This window comes from Hemibagrus wyckioides, linkage group LG17 (genome assembly GCF_019097595.1).
Source record: "Hemibagrus wyckioides isolate EC202008001 linkage group LG17, SWU_Hwy_1.0, whole genome shotgun sequence".
NCBI classification, from domain to species: Eukaryota; Metazoa; Chordata; class Actinopteri; order Siluriformes; family Bagridae; genus Hemibagrus; species Hemibagrus wyckioides.
The window spans coordinates 10,731,978-10,747,231 of record NC_080726.1 but is presented as its reverse complement, the minus strand read 5'-3'; the positions used below and the strand labels follow the sequence as shown (position 1 = coordinate 10,747,231).

The following is a 15,254-nucleotide window of genomic DNA, read 5'->3' as shown; positions in this document are numbered from 1 at the left end:
ATTTGAGCGTAGCATAAGTGTTCCTCACATTTCTAAGTCGATAAAATATCAGCTCTAATGAAACAGTTCGGGTCTCCATGGCTGCCCCAGGCTGTTTGTATGAGTGGAAAACAATTCGTGTGAACCATCAATATCTTATGAGGAAAATGAGGTGTCTCTGCTTGCTGTCAATCATGTTCTGAAAGCTCCCCATCTTGGACTAGCATTCATACATTGTAGTCTAAGCGGCTGGGCGTATGAGTTTTGGGGATATGGTTTGTAAGGAACACACAAGACACACCGTATTTGTTTGGATTTTTAAAACAGATTAGATTTTCCAAACTGTTTTCCACCCAAACTGCTGTCTAAACATTTTACAACAGGGATGAACTTTTTCTGACATGATAGTTGAACTCAGAGTTATCAGGATTAGTGGAAAGGTGTGTGCATCCTGTCAGCCTGATGGTGTGTCTGTGTTCATCGTGACTAGAAATGGACAGGAGAGTGACACACAGGGAAACCTTTTTATTACCCCACAAATGCACAATCGATAGGGGAATGAAAGAGAATTAGATAGCAGGTGAATCGCAAACAAGCACAACAAAAGGACTAGAAGAAGGCCATGTCTGCATCTTCCAGCTACTGCGTGACGGAGAGCTCTGAGGGACATATATATTCACAAGTCTGATACATGCTGATCTTGCTGACATGACTCTATTTAAAATATTGCAGGATTATTGTGAAGTAAAAACACTGGATAGATGTTTAAAATGCTTAACTTATGCGGCCCATTCAGTAACCACCGCAGCATATAACTTTTCATTTCTGGCTGATTTAAGCTGGACCTGCAGCTGGGGTAAGAATGTAATGAATCAGAAAGCAGATCAGAGAAGACTTTCAGGGTCTGATAGTTACATGCACAATGCTAAGATCAGATGAAAAAGGCTCATTCCTGACATCTAACTCCATCGTGTAAAACTCATGACATTCTCAGCGAGCATAAAAACTTTGGTTGAAACTAGTTGGAATAAAACAAAAAAAAAGAAATCAAGCCTTTTTTAGATCTGTAAAATCCTTTCTTAAAAATGGTCTTACACTCAAGCTTAGCTAAGAAAACATACATGCTACCCAACTAGTGAAGAGAAACTCTCAAGACCTTATACACACAGTACCTACTATAAAACTATAATGAATTCAGAAATTGTGCTGATACTCATACTTATAAGTTGCCCCCGGTTACACAAATGTACTTGACTATATAGTGTACAGTTCTAGAAAGGAAATTATTTATAATCACACTCTCCGGTGTCACCCAGATGAGGACGAGTTCCCTTTTCTCTCAAGGTTTCTTCCTCATTTCTCTCAGGAAGTTTTTTTTTCTTGCCACCTCCACCTCTGGCTTGCTCATTAGGGATAACTAAAAATTACAATTTTAATTTTTTCCTATGAAGCAGCTTTGCGACAGTGTCCCTTGAAAGCGCTATACAAATAAAATTGAACTGAACATAGAGTTCATCCACAGCTCTTACTTCTCTTAATAAAAACACATGCCAAGAGTTTCCCCTTTACTTCCACTTTAACCTTAGCATCATCAAACTTTGCTTGCCCAGGGCTAGAAAGTGAAAGGAAGGGAAAAAAAAAAATAATCACACTGCACTTCACTCATGCGCAAGCCCACTGAGAGCAATTACTTTGAAAACACAAAAATGGGACAAAGTCCAAAGAGTTTCAGTTCGAGAATCAGGACCCCTGGTGACTAGCAGAGAAAAGCCTGAATGGGAGAAGCCTCTATGTCTTTATCTCCTGCTGCTATACACCACCCTCATCTCCACCAATTAACATAACACACAGATTGAATTGCACTTCCTGTTGTGTGGGAATCCTATCCTATTGACATAAAACAGAGACATACTGTAATTTATAATAATATTAGAATTGATTAGACCGAGACAGCGCTCTAGACAGTGGTGACTTATATACAGAGCTGCTCCGCAGGACCAAGAGACACCGTTTCCCTTCTTCCCGTCCTTGCTAATACACCTCATTCCAGTCTCTAGCTAATTATTTCTATTACATTTCAATCTACCAGGGCTGCAGGGAAGGGCGCTTGCTAAATTAGAGGGCTTTTGTAACATTATCCATTAGAAGCAATAGAATTTCGGAGTGGTAATCAGATACAATCTGGCCAAACTTGTGCTGCATGCCTGATCGGCTTTTCCTAATAGGACATCTTAATTTCACACAGGATGAGGGGAACAAGCATTACTCTGGCAGGGACAGAAGTCTGATTAATCAGGAAAGGTTATGGGAGTGTGTGTGTGTGTGTGTCATCAAGGTAAAAATTGGTATAATTTTCAGTACAACTGAACCGAATACAAATACACAGACTGTACAAATATACAATATTTTAGATTTAAACAAATATGCTTTATATAGATTTTTATATTTAAACAAACATACACAATGCAAAATAACTTCCCATCCACTGCAAAAACATTTGCACTTTACACAAAAGTATATTCATACTCATTTTACACATCAGTCATTGTGTTCACATGCCATATGTGACTGATTTTATTCTTCTTTTCCCCAATAATAAATTATTATTTTTTTATTATTACTTTACCTTGTACAGCCCCCCCCCCCATTTTATTGTACAGTACATTGCATTCATTTCCTTATTATTCTATTTTTGTGTCTTATTTTTATTTTATTTTTAAATTCTATCTAAAATACTTTTCTTTTAAATCTTTATCTCAATTTCTTTTTATACATATATAAATAAAATGCGAGTTAGAATTTGATGCCGTTGTTCATGGAAGACTTTCTCTAACGATTTAATGCAATCATGTTACTTTTGTTACTGTCTTTGTGAGTTTTACATTTGTTTTACTCAAGGTTCTCTGGTTTGAGCTCACTTCCCAAAAACACGTTTAAATAAACTGTAAATACTCTAAATTCCTTGAATCTGGACACTGTGTAATACATTTACAAGTGGAAAACTCTCCTTTGCTGGACCTTTCAATCGTCACAGACAACCTTCAAGCCCATGCAGCACACATGGTTATGAATCTCGGTGTGGATTTAGACAAAGACAATCTGAAACACTCTCCTTATACAAATCTGATCTTAAAACCCATCTGTTCTTCCAAGAGTTCAATATTGTTATTGTTTTTTTGTCTCTTTTTCCTATTTCTATCTGTGTTTAACTTTTGTAAGCAGACTCCACAGTGGTGTGTAATGGCTCATATGAAAACAGACACTCAGACATTGAAGAATTTGTAGTTTTCCGTCTTTTTACCTAGCCTACTAGGGACAAAGTATTAATAGAAAAGTTCTAAAAAAAATACCCCAAATAGTTTTTTCACACAAATGTTTCTATCTTCAAAGTAAATGCTGATATCAACCCATTTCTGCTCTCTGAGATGCCCCAAGTGCTTGTTCATAAGTAGGTGTTATCTCCAAACACAAAAATTTTGTGTAAGGTTATCTGAAGGGAGGTAAAAATGTCTCACACTGAAAGCCAAAAATGTCCTGACTAATTGTATAACAGACTTGTGGCCATAAAATAATTCATTTGTTTACTACTGATTGAAAATGTCTGATAAGTCGATTCCACAGGCAGAACGGACCCCCGGTGTACTGTTAAAAAGTCGGTGAAAAGCCTGTTATAAAGAAAATGGATTATCGTTATTTGTCAAGGGTTAACATCATCACCAAATCCTACAAATTTCTTTTCCACAAGAGAACAATATGACTTTTCATTTCTTGCATCAGAATCTGCTTAACTTCCTATGCAAGCTGTAGTTATTCCTAGATTTGACTGCATTAATATGCAGGAGCTCCTCTACAGAGCATCCAGAATGCTTTCAGGTTCATAACCTCCTAAAGCAAGAAGCAAATTCAAAACACTTGTCTTTGCATTTGGGACCTCGAAGGGCTCTACAACACGTTATCTGCACACCCTGGTTCAAAACCACACACCTGCATGCTAACTCAGGTCTTCAACATCAGAGCGCCTGCAATGTTCTTCTCTGATATCTGAGAGCCTCTGTATTGCACAATGCCTTTGTATCACCACGTATCCTGGATCAGTGGTGGAGACTTTCACCTTCCAAACCCTTAACTGCCCTGTGTCTTTTTCACCAGGGTGTAAAGGCTGTCCTCATTTTCTGGGCAATTTCCTTTGAATTATTTGCCTAATATATAAAATATATATTTTAAAATATACAGTGTGGTAGATCAAGTGGTTAAGGCTCTGGGTTGTTGATCGGAAGATCGGGGTTTAAGACCCATCACCGTTGGGCTTGAGCAAGGCTGCCGCTCCATGGGCGCTGCTTCATGGCTGACCCTGCACTCTGACCTTCAACCCTCTAAGGATGGGATATGCGAAGAAAGAATTTCACTGTACAGCAATGTATATGCGATAAATTAAGACTACTTAACTCGGTATTACTATTTATACAGTTGGTTTTCAAATTTTATTTAATGGTCATCTAGACACTTATCATTTATACAAACTAGTATTTGTTTCCAGGCTTTATCCAGACATATATATATATATATATATATATATATATATATATATATATATATATATATATATACTATATGTATGCATCATTGCACCTTCACTCTTTAGCTTCTCGGTTGCGTCTCTGACTAATCCCCTCTGTATCTGATCACTAACTAGTTCTATTTGAGTTCCAGTGTGTAACACTACAAAATGTTCATGGGGGATGAATATTTAAGAAGGGCACTCTATATTCAATATATCACAGATTAATTATTTTAGTGTCTGTAATGATTTTGTCCAGTCGGCAGATAATTAATGGAGGATTGTCTCATAGGCTTTCATGAAATCTGCACTGTCAGAAACTTTGAAAGTTTTTTGTTCACTTGAGACATGGGCAAGTTTACTGGGCTTCTAAAACTGAAACCTTTCCAAACGATGTCAAAACATACGCTAGCTCACAAGAGAGCGATCGCACACATACACAAACATACGCACTCATACACAAACACACACACACGAAAACTTTGGCCGTCTTAGTGCACTGGCCCGCAATGTCTCTTAGGTACCCGAAACAGAATAAATTCGATAGCAGTGTCGGATGAAAGGCCTTAAATAAATATTGCATGCTGGGCAACTTTGTATGAAGAAGTAAATGTAGAAAAAAGGGGGTGGGAGTAAAAATGGGGGCTAGGCCAGGCTCTTGGAGTGAGTCAGTGGAGCGGACGGGCTGGTGCACTGAGGGAGTGGCAAAGAGATGGGCTAGCAGTGTGCAGCTGAGGAAGAGGTCATCTGGAATGAAAGAGATCTACCTGCTGCTTCATCCAGGGGAAAAAAAAAAGTCTTGTACTTTGGTTAGTAATGCATGTCTGTGCTCCTCTAGAGACTCGGACTCTGAAGAGGGAGAAACTCTGTTCTATATGCTTTACATCAATTTTATTATATAAAAGAATTATTTAATCTAGTTTATATAGTATAAGTAGAGAAAAGGACTAGGTTACCTATCAGTAAGGAAATAATAAATGCTTTAAGTTGCAAGCCTACATTACTGCAAATAGACTTATCTTTCCAGTATGGTAACTATGGCAACATGTTATATTGGTAGAATGTCTGGATACAGCACTTTTATTAAAAGTCAATAGAGAATCATTCTACTATGTTTAGCCACAATTGCATGTATTTACTGAAGCCTCTATTCATATTTACTCTTATTATGCTACTTCTTACCATTAAGTGCTATAAATGTGATATTTTTCATATTAGTTACTATGTACCTCGTCAGTGTTCCTACTGTACAGAACACAACAGTTCTGACATTTCCAACATAACTATTAAATACATATTGAACCTATTAAAAAAAAGAGATGAAATTGTACCAGGCTAAGGTAAAAAATTGTACAGTATCAAGAATCTCTCTCTTCAGTGTTTCAAAAATAAACATTGTCTAGAAAAATTATTCGCAAATCAGTCACTGAACAGAGAGGTTTTTCTAAAGTAAGAAACTCCTAGTATCGTGTGAGGGTCAGGTAACCGCAAAACACATGAACAAACCACAACAGCAAATAAAACAACCTCAACTAAACCCCAAGAAAATCAGAAAATGGACATTTGGTTTGGCTGTTGTTATTTTCTATAACTATAGTTTGTAGTTATGTGGCCGTGTTTGTGGTTTTTCGGTTGCATTTTTGTTTTTTTTTTAATGAGCTTTGCACATACACAGCTATTCCAAAGCCTCCATAGATTTACACCACAAGCATATTCATGCACAGATCTACAGTACTGATCTGAATGACAGGAACTCGTAAATATACAGTATATTTCCTTGACATTTGGAAGAAAATGGAAGGTCATCATTTGGCAGTAATTGCATACAAATCTTTTTAGGTATGCTTTTGGACATCTTGGTTTTTTTTTTCTAATTATCAGTCTATCCAAAAGGATCCTTGCAGGGAAGAAGAAAAAAGTGCAGGAAACGTGACACGGCTGTTAATTGAATAGTTTTCCCCAGTTTTTTAATTAGGCATAGATTCTGTGAAAAGGATGTGGGAGAAGGACAAGTATCTACTTATTACTTTCAAACACTAACACACAAATAACTCCAACTCATCATTCTGCTCTTGAATAAATTCAAGGAGTTGTCACAAGAATATCAGGATTTGGTTGTAAAATATTTACATATTAATTGTGAGCTGATGGACCAGCCAGTTTCAGACTAAGTGTGGGTAAGAAATGGGGGTTTTCTGATTAAAGGCAACATTCAAAAGGGTAAAAACACAAACATGAAATTTTTTCATCTAATTTATGCCAGTGGTCAGGCAAGTCGTCCTGGACATGCCTGAAATTATGTAGGTGTGTGTAGGTAGGTAGGAAGGTAGGAAGGTAGGTAGGGAGGGAGGGAGGAAGGAAGGAAGGAAGGAAGGAAGAAAGAAAGATGGACGAAAGAAAGAAAGAAAGAAAGAAAGAAAGGAAGATTGAGGGAAGGAAAAAATGGAAGAAAGAAAGAAAGAAAGAAAGAAAGAAAAATGGAGGGAGGGAAGGAAGGAAGGAAGGAAGGAAGGAAGGAAGGAAGGAAGGAAGGAAGGAAGAGAATGAAAGGAAGGAAGGAAGGACCTAAAACTCACACTTTTGTACACAATACTCATCTCATGTACACTCAGACTGTGTACATACCTCACATCTGTATACATGTTTGGACGGTCACTTTCACTTTTTACATTCTATTGCACGACTTCTCCTGCATGTCACTTTATACAGTATTTATTTAACTTATTCTAGCTCTATTCTAAAATTGTGTACATTTGTACAGACATCTCATACCTGTGTTTATGTTTGCACCAGACACCAAGACAAATTCCTAGTACTGTAAAGTGCTCTTTGCTGACCCTTTGCTGTACCTGGCAATAAAACTTTTTCTGAGTCTGACTCTGAGATGTGATGTGATGCCTAGCAGTCTATATGAAAATAAAACATGGGGTTTGACGTTTAAATGTACATGATTATCACACTTTTCCAACATTTGAGAAATTAGACATTTTGTGCCGCTAAGACTTGAAAAGCCAGACACCGGCCCTCGATCCTGAGAGTATAATGTCTACACGATGACTGCCACCTGCAACATGGTCAATGACTCTCTCATGGATATGGGGCTGATGGGAAATCACTTTCTTTTGTTTCAGAATTCACTTAATCATGTAGTGTTGGAGTAAGAAAACATGTGTACTGGATTTGGCAGAAATACTCCGGCCTCCAACATAAGCAACTTTTTATGATCTATTTGTTAAGATTACGAATATATTACTACTTTTCCAGGACGTGATTGTATTTCATTTACCCATTGCTTCATAATTACACTTTCATTAATTAAAAAAATATAGATATTTATAGTTTTATTTCTATCTTGTACAAATAAAGTTGCTTTACTAAAGGAAATGATATAGTGTTGTGTATAAATTGTAGCTTAATGACAGTCAGTTGGGTTGGAAGAAGGAAGGAAAGGAAGGAAGGAAAGAAGGAAGGAAGGAAGGAAGGAAGGAAGGAAGGAAGGAAGGAAGGAAGGAAGGAAGGAATTTGTCATTTCTTTTCTGGTTCAGAGCATTGCCTTTCTGTTAATAACATTTAAGAGGATTCTTATAATCTACAAGCCTAGCACTACAGTAAAGACAGCATACAACCACAGCACTACAGTGAAGACAGTCAAGCATCAGGGAGGTACAGTAAGTGTTTATTGTTATAATCACATGAGATTTTAAAAGAAATCAAACTTACCTGGATCCACTTGTCAGGAATAGCCATGGCCAGCCTGTAGTCAAACCCACAGCCTCCCTCCTGCACAGGTCGACAGAGCATGGGCATACCGGACACATCCTGAAAACAGAAAAACAAATAAAATGTATAAATTATTTTCAGCCACATGATTTCTGAGATTTACCTCTTCTATATTTCCATCTAAAATAGTCCCGGGAATATTTAGCCTCCAGCTGAGAGTAGGTTGCAATGACTTCAATTTGGTTCTTAGCTTTTGTTTGTTCTAATATTCGTCTCATCTTTCATCAGCTTTCATTTCATATTTACTGTATACCGCTGGTGATTCTGCTTCACTTATTCAGCTACAAGCCCTCTTCTCACTGAGATTTACTCATTTATTAAGTTACAAATGGCTGCATTTTGTTGATTTCTACTTCTTGTTGTTTCCCTACGGTTCACTTGACTGGTTGGTGTATGGCTAAGTGGCTTGACTAGCATAGTCGTAGCAGGGTGAGAGGTTCCTTGTTCATAAATGAGGCTTCCCATGGTTTCTTCGGGATGCCTACTCCTTCCCCTTTGCCCCCCTTTTTTTTGTTTGTTTCTTTTTTGTTACTTCGGACGACTTGTAATTGGCCTACTTGGACTATGACACATGCCAAGAACAAATGAGTCACATGAGTGGGCAGTTTTTACTTTCTTGCAGGCTTGACCAGTGGTCAGATAGAAGCTTGCAGGCTAAAACATCCACATTCATTAACCATAGAGCTCACTGGGTGCTTGAGTGGTGCTGTGTGATACATTCCTTTATTTATCTTTAGTAACCAGTTTATCCTGAGTAGAGCTGCTGTGGGTTAAATGAATAATTTGGTTATATTCTGGAGGCCAGAACAAACTGAGTTCATTAGAAAATATTTGGAGCGAGTACAAACAAATATGATTCACAAACAAACTGGGCTAGTTAAACTTTCTAAAGAGACTGGCAGGATTAGTCAGAATTCTTTCTGGAACATGTGAGAGTCTCATTAAAGAGTTTGTATAGAACTTCTGTTGTTTATGCTCTTGTCCTTACTTTCTGGCTACCTTTATGATATGCTAATCATCACTTTTTGTACATCCACTGCTCCTCCACCAGATCTGCTCATAACTCATCATATTCCATATACTGTCCCAGTCTGTACAAATGGACAGAAAATCAGTAATTCATCTATTCTAGAACTATAGAGGGTATTAATTACAGTGTCTTTCATCCTCAGCCCTGCTCTGTCTATTATATATAAAAAAAAATCCCTAAACGTAAACCATTTTGAACCTGCTTCTGAAACTTTAATCAGTGTATCTGAGGAAAGTCTCATTAATGCTATTGCCTGCTTTCTCATTCCTTAACCTTGTATGAATTCTAAAACCTCCTGCTGCAATATCAGTGCTGTCAAGCCTCTTTTCTTTTTTAATCTTTTAATCTCCAGCTCAGCTCAGTCTTGATCATATTCTTTATTTCTGATATACTTTACTTGACCAGGTGGTCCCATTGAAAGCGAGACCCGCTTGCTCAGTGCTTTTAAAAAGTCTGTGCTTTTAAATCACTGGTTGGCATCGTGAGTAAATTTACAGGGAATCTGGCTTTAGTAGCTTATAGCGAGCAGCTGTTCATTATATATTACTTCTGGGTTTAATGGTATTGGCTGTAACATTTTTTTTCCTACTATCACCAAACATTTTCACCCATCTTTTTCATCACCCCTCTATCGATTCCTTCGGCTCAGATTTCTCAAAGACAAAAGCAATGAAGTACATGAGCAGTACCCCTCAGTCCACTCAGCACTTCATAGAATTATAATATCCTTCTAAACAAACCTCTGTCTTTTCTCACATTGACTCTAATCTGATTTCTGAGCTAATACACAGACCTAATTCATCCGTCTGCCTGTTTGATCTTGCTTCTGCCTCATCTATTAGCAAGTATTTTCAGGCATCTGTGCTCTTATTTTGTACACTGCCTCATTATCAAGCCAGTTGGTTATGATTCTGTTCCTAGCACTTAGAAAAGTGCTAAACCTGAAACATTATCGACCTATTTCCTACCTCGTCTTCGCAGCCAAATTGTTGAAAATGTCTGCAGCCTCTTAACTGTAATCTTTCTTAATCAATAGCAATCTTTATGATCCATTTCAACAGGGTTTTGTACACCGCACAGAACAAAGACAACACTTTTCTGGGCCTTCAGTGACCTCTTCAGCTTTATTGTTTCTGTATTTTTTTTAGTTTTTAACTCTTTTCTCCTGCCCCTTTATTTATGGTATTACTGAAACCAATACATACTGCTTTTGTGTTATTTAATGCTAAATGATATCACCTTCATGTCCTGCATAATCACTGACAGAGCTGGGAAAGGTATTCCACAGGGATCAGTTCTTGGTCCGACCCTTTCCATTAATTAGGTTTCCCTCCGACTTTGCTCCACCACTTTGCTCATTTTTCTGTTATGCAAATAATCCACACATTGTATGTGTATCAAATCTACCACTTTCATTGTGACTCCCTAACTTTATGTCAAATACTCAGTGGATGAACTTTTCCCCATGCTGGAACTTTGCTTTTCTTAACATCCCAGCTCGCTTACTGCATCTCTTTCTCAATGCCTTTTAAAATTAAGCAGCTAAAATTCCCCAAACCAATCACATTTCTACCATTATATGCTATTTTATTTAGAATTTACTGTATATTATATTTTATTTAGAATTCGAACTCATCGTTCTAGGATCTATGAGACAACCAAGTTTCTATACTTCATCTGTACTTTCTTTCCCTTAATTCACAGTGGACGTTTATAGGGCAGATCTTTTAGCATCAAGTCCTTGAGCCTGCTCTGCCAACTCTTCCTTTGATTAGTGGTGAAGCAAACTGTACAGCCAGCTTCAGTATAAGACAGATGCATCCCAAATGAACCAATTTACTATTGTATACAGTACATAACAAGAAGAAGAAGAAGATGAAGAAGAAGAATAAAAATCATTGTTACTTTATAATAATAATAATAATAATAATAATAATAATAATAATAATAATAATATTATTATTATTATTATTATTAATAATAATCAGCTTGTTATTTCCTAAAGCACTAGGACCTGTATGTGCGTGCTAAACAGAGCCAAGCTAGTCAGCACCAACTTTTTAAACACATAAATAAAAAACAAACAAATCTAATTTAGTTGGGTTCATAAACAAAGCTGAGCTACTATCTCAACAAGTTATTGTTGACTAATTAAAAAAAAAAAACAGGAAGAAGTGAGTCAAATGAGCAGTGTTTTCTTAGATAGTAAGACACTGCCACTGAGCACTAATTTAACGTGCTCTGCTTGTTTGACTCTGTAGGTTAATTCTTTCTTTGCGGACACAGAGTAATGTAGCTCTGCTGACAAGCAGGGTAGCGAACCGAGAAGAGCAGCATTGTTGGGATTTAGGATGATAGCAGTGTTTTCTGTGAGGAGTAATGAGGAGAAAGAAACAGCACCACTGCACTACAAGAACTAGTATACACTGTGCAAATAAGAATAAATTTACTGCATACACACACTCACACACATATATACACACACACACACAAAAAAACCTCAGCATACCTCAGCTACAGTTATGCAGTCCTCATACAGGGTGTGTAGAACATGGTTGGCTAGCATGAGGTAGACTAGTGAGTCCTCATCAACATGGAGCCCAAAGTACTCTGAATATGATCCTGAAAATCCTGAACCTTAATTTAAAAAGGAGACACAAATTGAGTGACAAGTACATTTTATTTTGCATAGCTCATATACTTATTAGATTAATAGACCTCAATTAATTTTTTTTTATTAATAATAAAATAAAAAAGAAAAATTATAGAATAATTTCTATATAAATAAAGAATAATTATTTACTTTATGTTACTGTATGTTTTTTCCTAAATTTGCCAATTTTTCTTCATCAACTATTTCAACGAAATTTCTATATCATTTTTAGCATAATTGGTACTAGTACACAATATTACTCTGTACCAGTTAAAGGAAACAAAAGTTTTTCTGACATACTGACACCATGGTGGTGGTAGAGCATGGAGGTAACCCCATCGAACCTAAATCCATCAAAACGGTACTCCTCCATCCACCAGCGCAGGTTTGACAAGAGAAAACGCAGCACCTCCCAGCTGGAAGACAGACAGACAGACAGACATATAAGTTATAAGGCTTATATATAAGGCTTTTCCATATTGGGAAAAAAATCCCTATGTGTCTAAAAATTCTGAACCAGGGATTCCAAGCTCATGTTTTTGTATGAGCAATTGCAGAACTGACTCTCAAAATGATTGGCATTGTAAGTCATGCAACATTTCACCCTTTGAGATCTACTGAAAAGGATAGATTTTTAGCATGTCATGGAAAGCTCCATATTCTGGGTAAAGAATGCAGACACTACAGTTCCAGATTTCCTGGCAATACAATCAGTAAGGCTGAAATCTTTAACTTTGTTAAAGCATTGTGATCATTTCTTGCATAGTTTTGATTATGCTGTGTTCAAAGAAGAACAATATATACTCCACATACAGTGCATTTAGAAACCCTTTGATTCAATTTTCATTTAGTTACTACATTTCTATAGAACACTGGCCCAAAAATCACCCTTTCTTTGTGGTAGATTTCAGGCCATTGTCATGGCAGCTAAGCCATGCTGAGGTAACACTGCAAACCGAGGACTGAACACTTTACCAGGTTTGCTGTAAAGATGTTTTTGTAAATTTAATGTTTATATTTCTGTCAATCCAAAAAAGCCTCGCTGCTGCTGAAAACATCCCCACGGTATGATGCTACCGCCACCATGCCTCACTATGAAAAATAGGTGGTCATCAGGCCTGAGAGTCATTTAGGTAAGTCTAGTTGAGTACTTGTGTACCTTTTACTGAGTTGTGACTTCCATCTGGTCACTTTAGACCATAAAGACCTGATTGGTGCAGCACCACTGAGATTGTGGTGTTTCTATAGCGTTCTGCCTGAGTGGCCAGGATGATAAAAAATAACCAAAAAGTTCTCGAACCAAAAGATTTGCTCAGTTTGGCTGGTTAAGCATGATGGAAACAACCGTGTACTCTGGGACCTTCAAAGCCGATAAAAAAATCTTTCCCTTCTCTAGTCTCAAATGTCCTCAGTAGAAAAATAAGATCTTTTGCTGCTTGTAAAATCTTTATACTGAATGGTGTAATCATTCTGGTGAGCGTCAAAACTTCTATCAATTACCTCAGTCATAAGTTTTAGCACATAAAAAATTAAAAACTAAAAAAGAAATCCATATCTTGTAGCGGTAGGATCCGGCCGGTAGATACTTGTGACTAACCATTTTGAGAATCCTCCACACCTTCACTCTCCATGAGTAATCCCTTAGTAATGGGCATGTTGCCATGGAAACGCTGCTAAAATGTGATGGCCAGGGTCCTTGACTGTTATGCACGATGCACATAAAATAGGTTAAAGTATCTCATCCATATAAGCACAGCAAATTAAAGGGTCCTTAATGTATCTCGTCTGTAAATCGTGAGCGTTTTGAGTCTAAATGCTGTCCTTGACTGTTCATTTTAAAGCATGACAGCGACTAGAAACATGAAGTCTGTTCCTGCATCACCTAAAACGTGTTCAATGCTGTGTGATCTCAAACCCTGTTCAAAAAAGATCGAGAAAGGTGCCGGCGACCAGAATGTGATAAAATATTACAATGCAGCATCTTTTCAATTATCTGACACTCACCATCCCACCTGCAAGTCTGCAGAGCTATTGTCAGGGATCAGATAACATTAATACAATATCAGGTGCCCCAAACCATCATCTAGAGTCGTGTGATGCACCGTCGCCTCAGCACACGGCACACTCAGCATTCTCTGACTTGCTGAGCTAGTCAGGTACATTCATGTATGTTAAATCAAATATATGGATACAAGCATACTGGGAAAGCACAAATTCTTCCCGCCACCCATCTACACACACACACACACTCATGCACACACACTCCTCTCAGTGCAGTTGTGCTTTCCACAATTGGTCCTGCTTTAGGGGGTAGAGTGGTGCTGGGAGAGATTGCCGTTTGCTGAAACTGCTGATGTAGATATCCCTGGTTTGCTTTTATAAAAGGAGGTGTGAACAGCGAGTTCCCATTCCCCCAGCGAGGGGCCTGAAGTGATCCGATAAGCGTGGAGCTGAAGCGGCCACCGGCCGGTGTGTGATGAATAGATTAGCCTCTGTCTGACACCACACAAAGAGCCGGCGCACACCGTGTTCTCAAGAGAGTGAGGGAATAGCTACGGTGAGCAGTGGACCCGCTACAAAACCACACCACTGCATTACAGCCTAAAGCATGGCTATTAATCAATAGAGCAGCATTCTGTGGAGAGCAAGTGGCCCTCTTAAAGGCTGAGAAACTCTGAATGGCATTAGTTTACTTCCAAAAATTGATTGCCATTAAATACCAGTAAAAAATATTGGGTTGCTGAATACCAGCTTTTCAGTGGCAGTGAGAATTTAGTTAACACATTAACTATTGTGGATTTTTGTGGAATCAAGATCAACAGCACCATATAGAAGAAAAATACACAGACGTGACAAGAAGCCTATCAGTGACAGTTGTGACTGGTAATTAAACACTTCATAGATTTTATGTGCACTGGTACTAATATTTTTCAGGCCACTTTGCTGACAGATCCAAAACATGTCATTAACAACACATGACAAATGCAGATGCAGGTGAAATGAGGTTGATTGTTTATTCTATCATGCCTTTTGAGGAGAAACTACAAGTAAAGTAGGTGCAAAAATGTGCTGGAAAGAGATTTATGTACAGTAGCAAGGTCCTTCCTGTTCAGATGTTAGGACAATCTTTCAGATATTTTTCCTTCTGATGTTGTCTGTACCTCACCTGGGTACTCCGTCGATAGAAATCCTCTAGGCTGTCTCAGCCTCTGACACTGTTCACAGCCTACAAAGCCCCTGATACACTTTGTACG

At 37.8% G+C, this 15,254-nt stretch overlaps 1 protein-coding gene across 1 annotated transcript in view; it reads right to left on the bottom strand.

Moving 5' to 3' along the window:
* The window catches only part of gbe1b (glucan (1,4-alpha-), branching enzyme 1b), a 134,647-nt gene that overhangs the window by 49,933 nt on the left and 69,460 nt on the right, over nucleotides 1–15,254 (bottom strand). The window contains exons 8-10 of the mRNA XM_058413302.1: nucleotides 12,301–12,416; nucleotides 11,857–11,984; nucleotides 8,258–8,356 (exon numbers count right to left, since the gene is read on the bottom strand). Coding sequence (XP_058269285.1) covers nucleotides 8,258–8,356; nucleotides 11,857–11,984; nucleotides 12,301–12,416 — 343 coding nt within the window. The remainder of the gene's footprint in view (nucleotides 1–8,257; nucleotides 8,357–11,856; nucleotides 11,985–12,300; nucleotides 12,417–15,254) is intronic.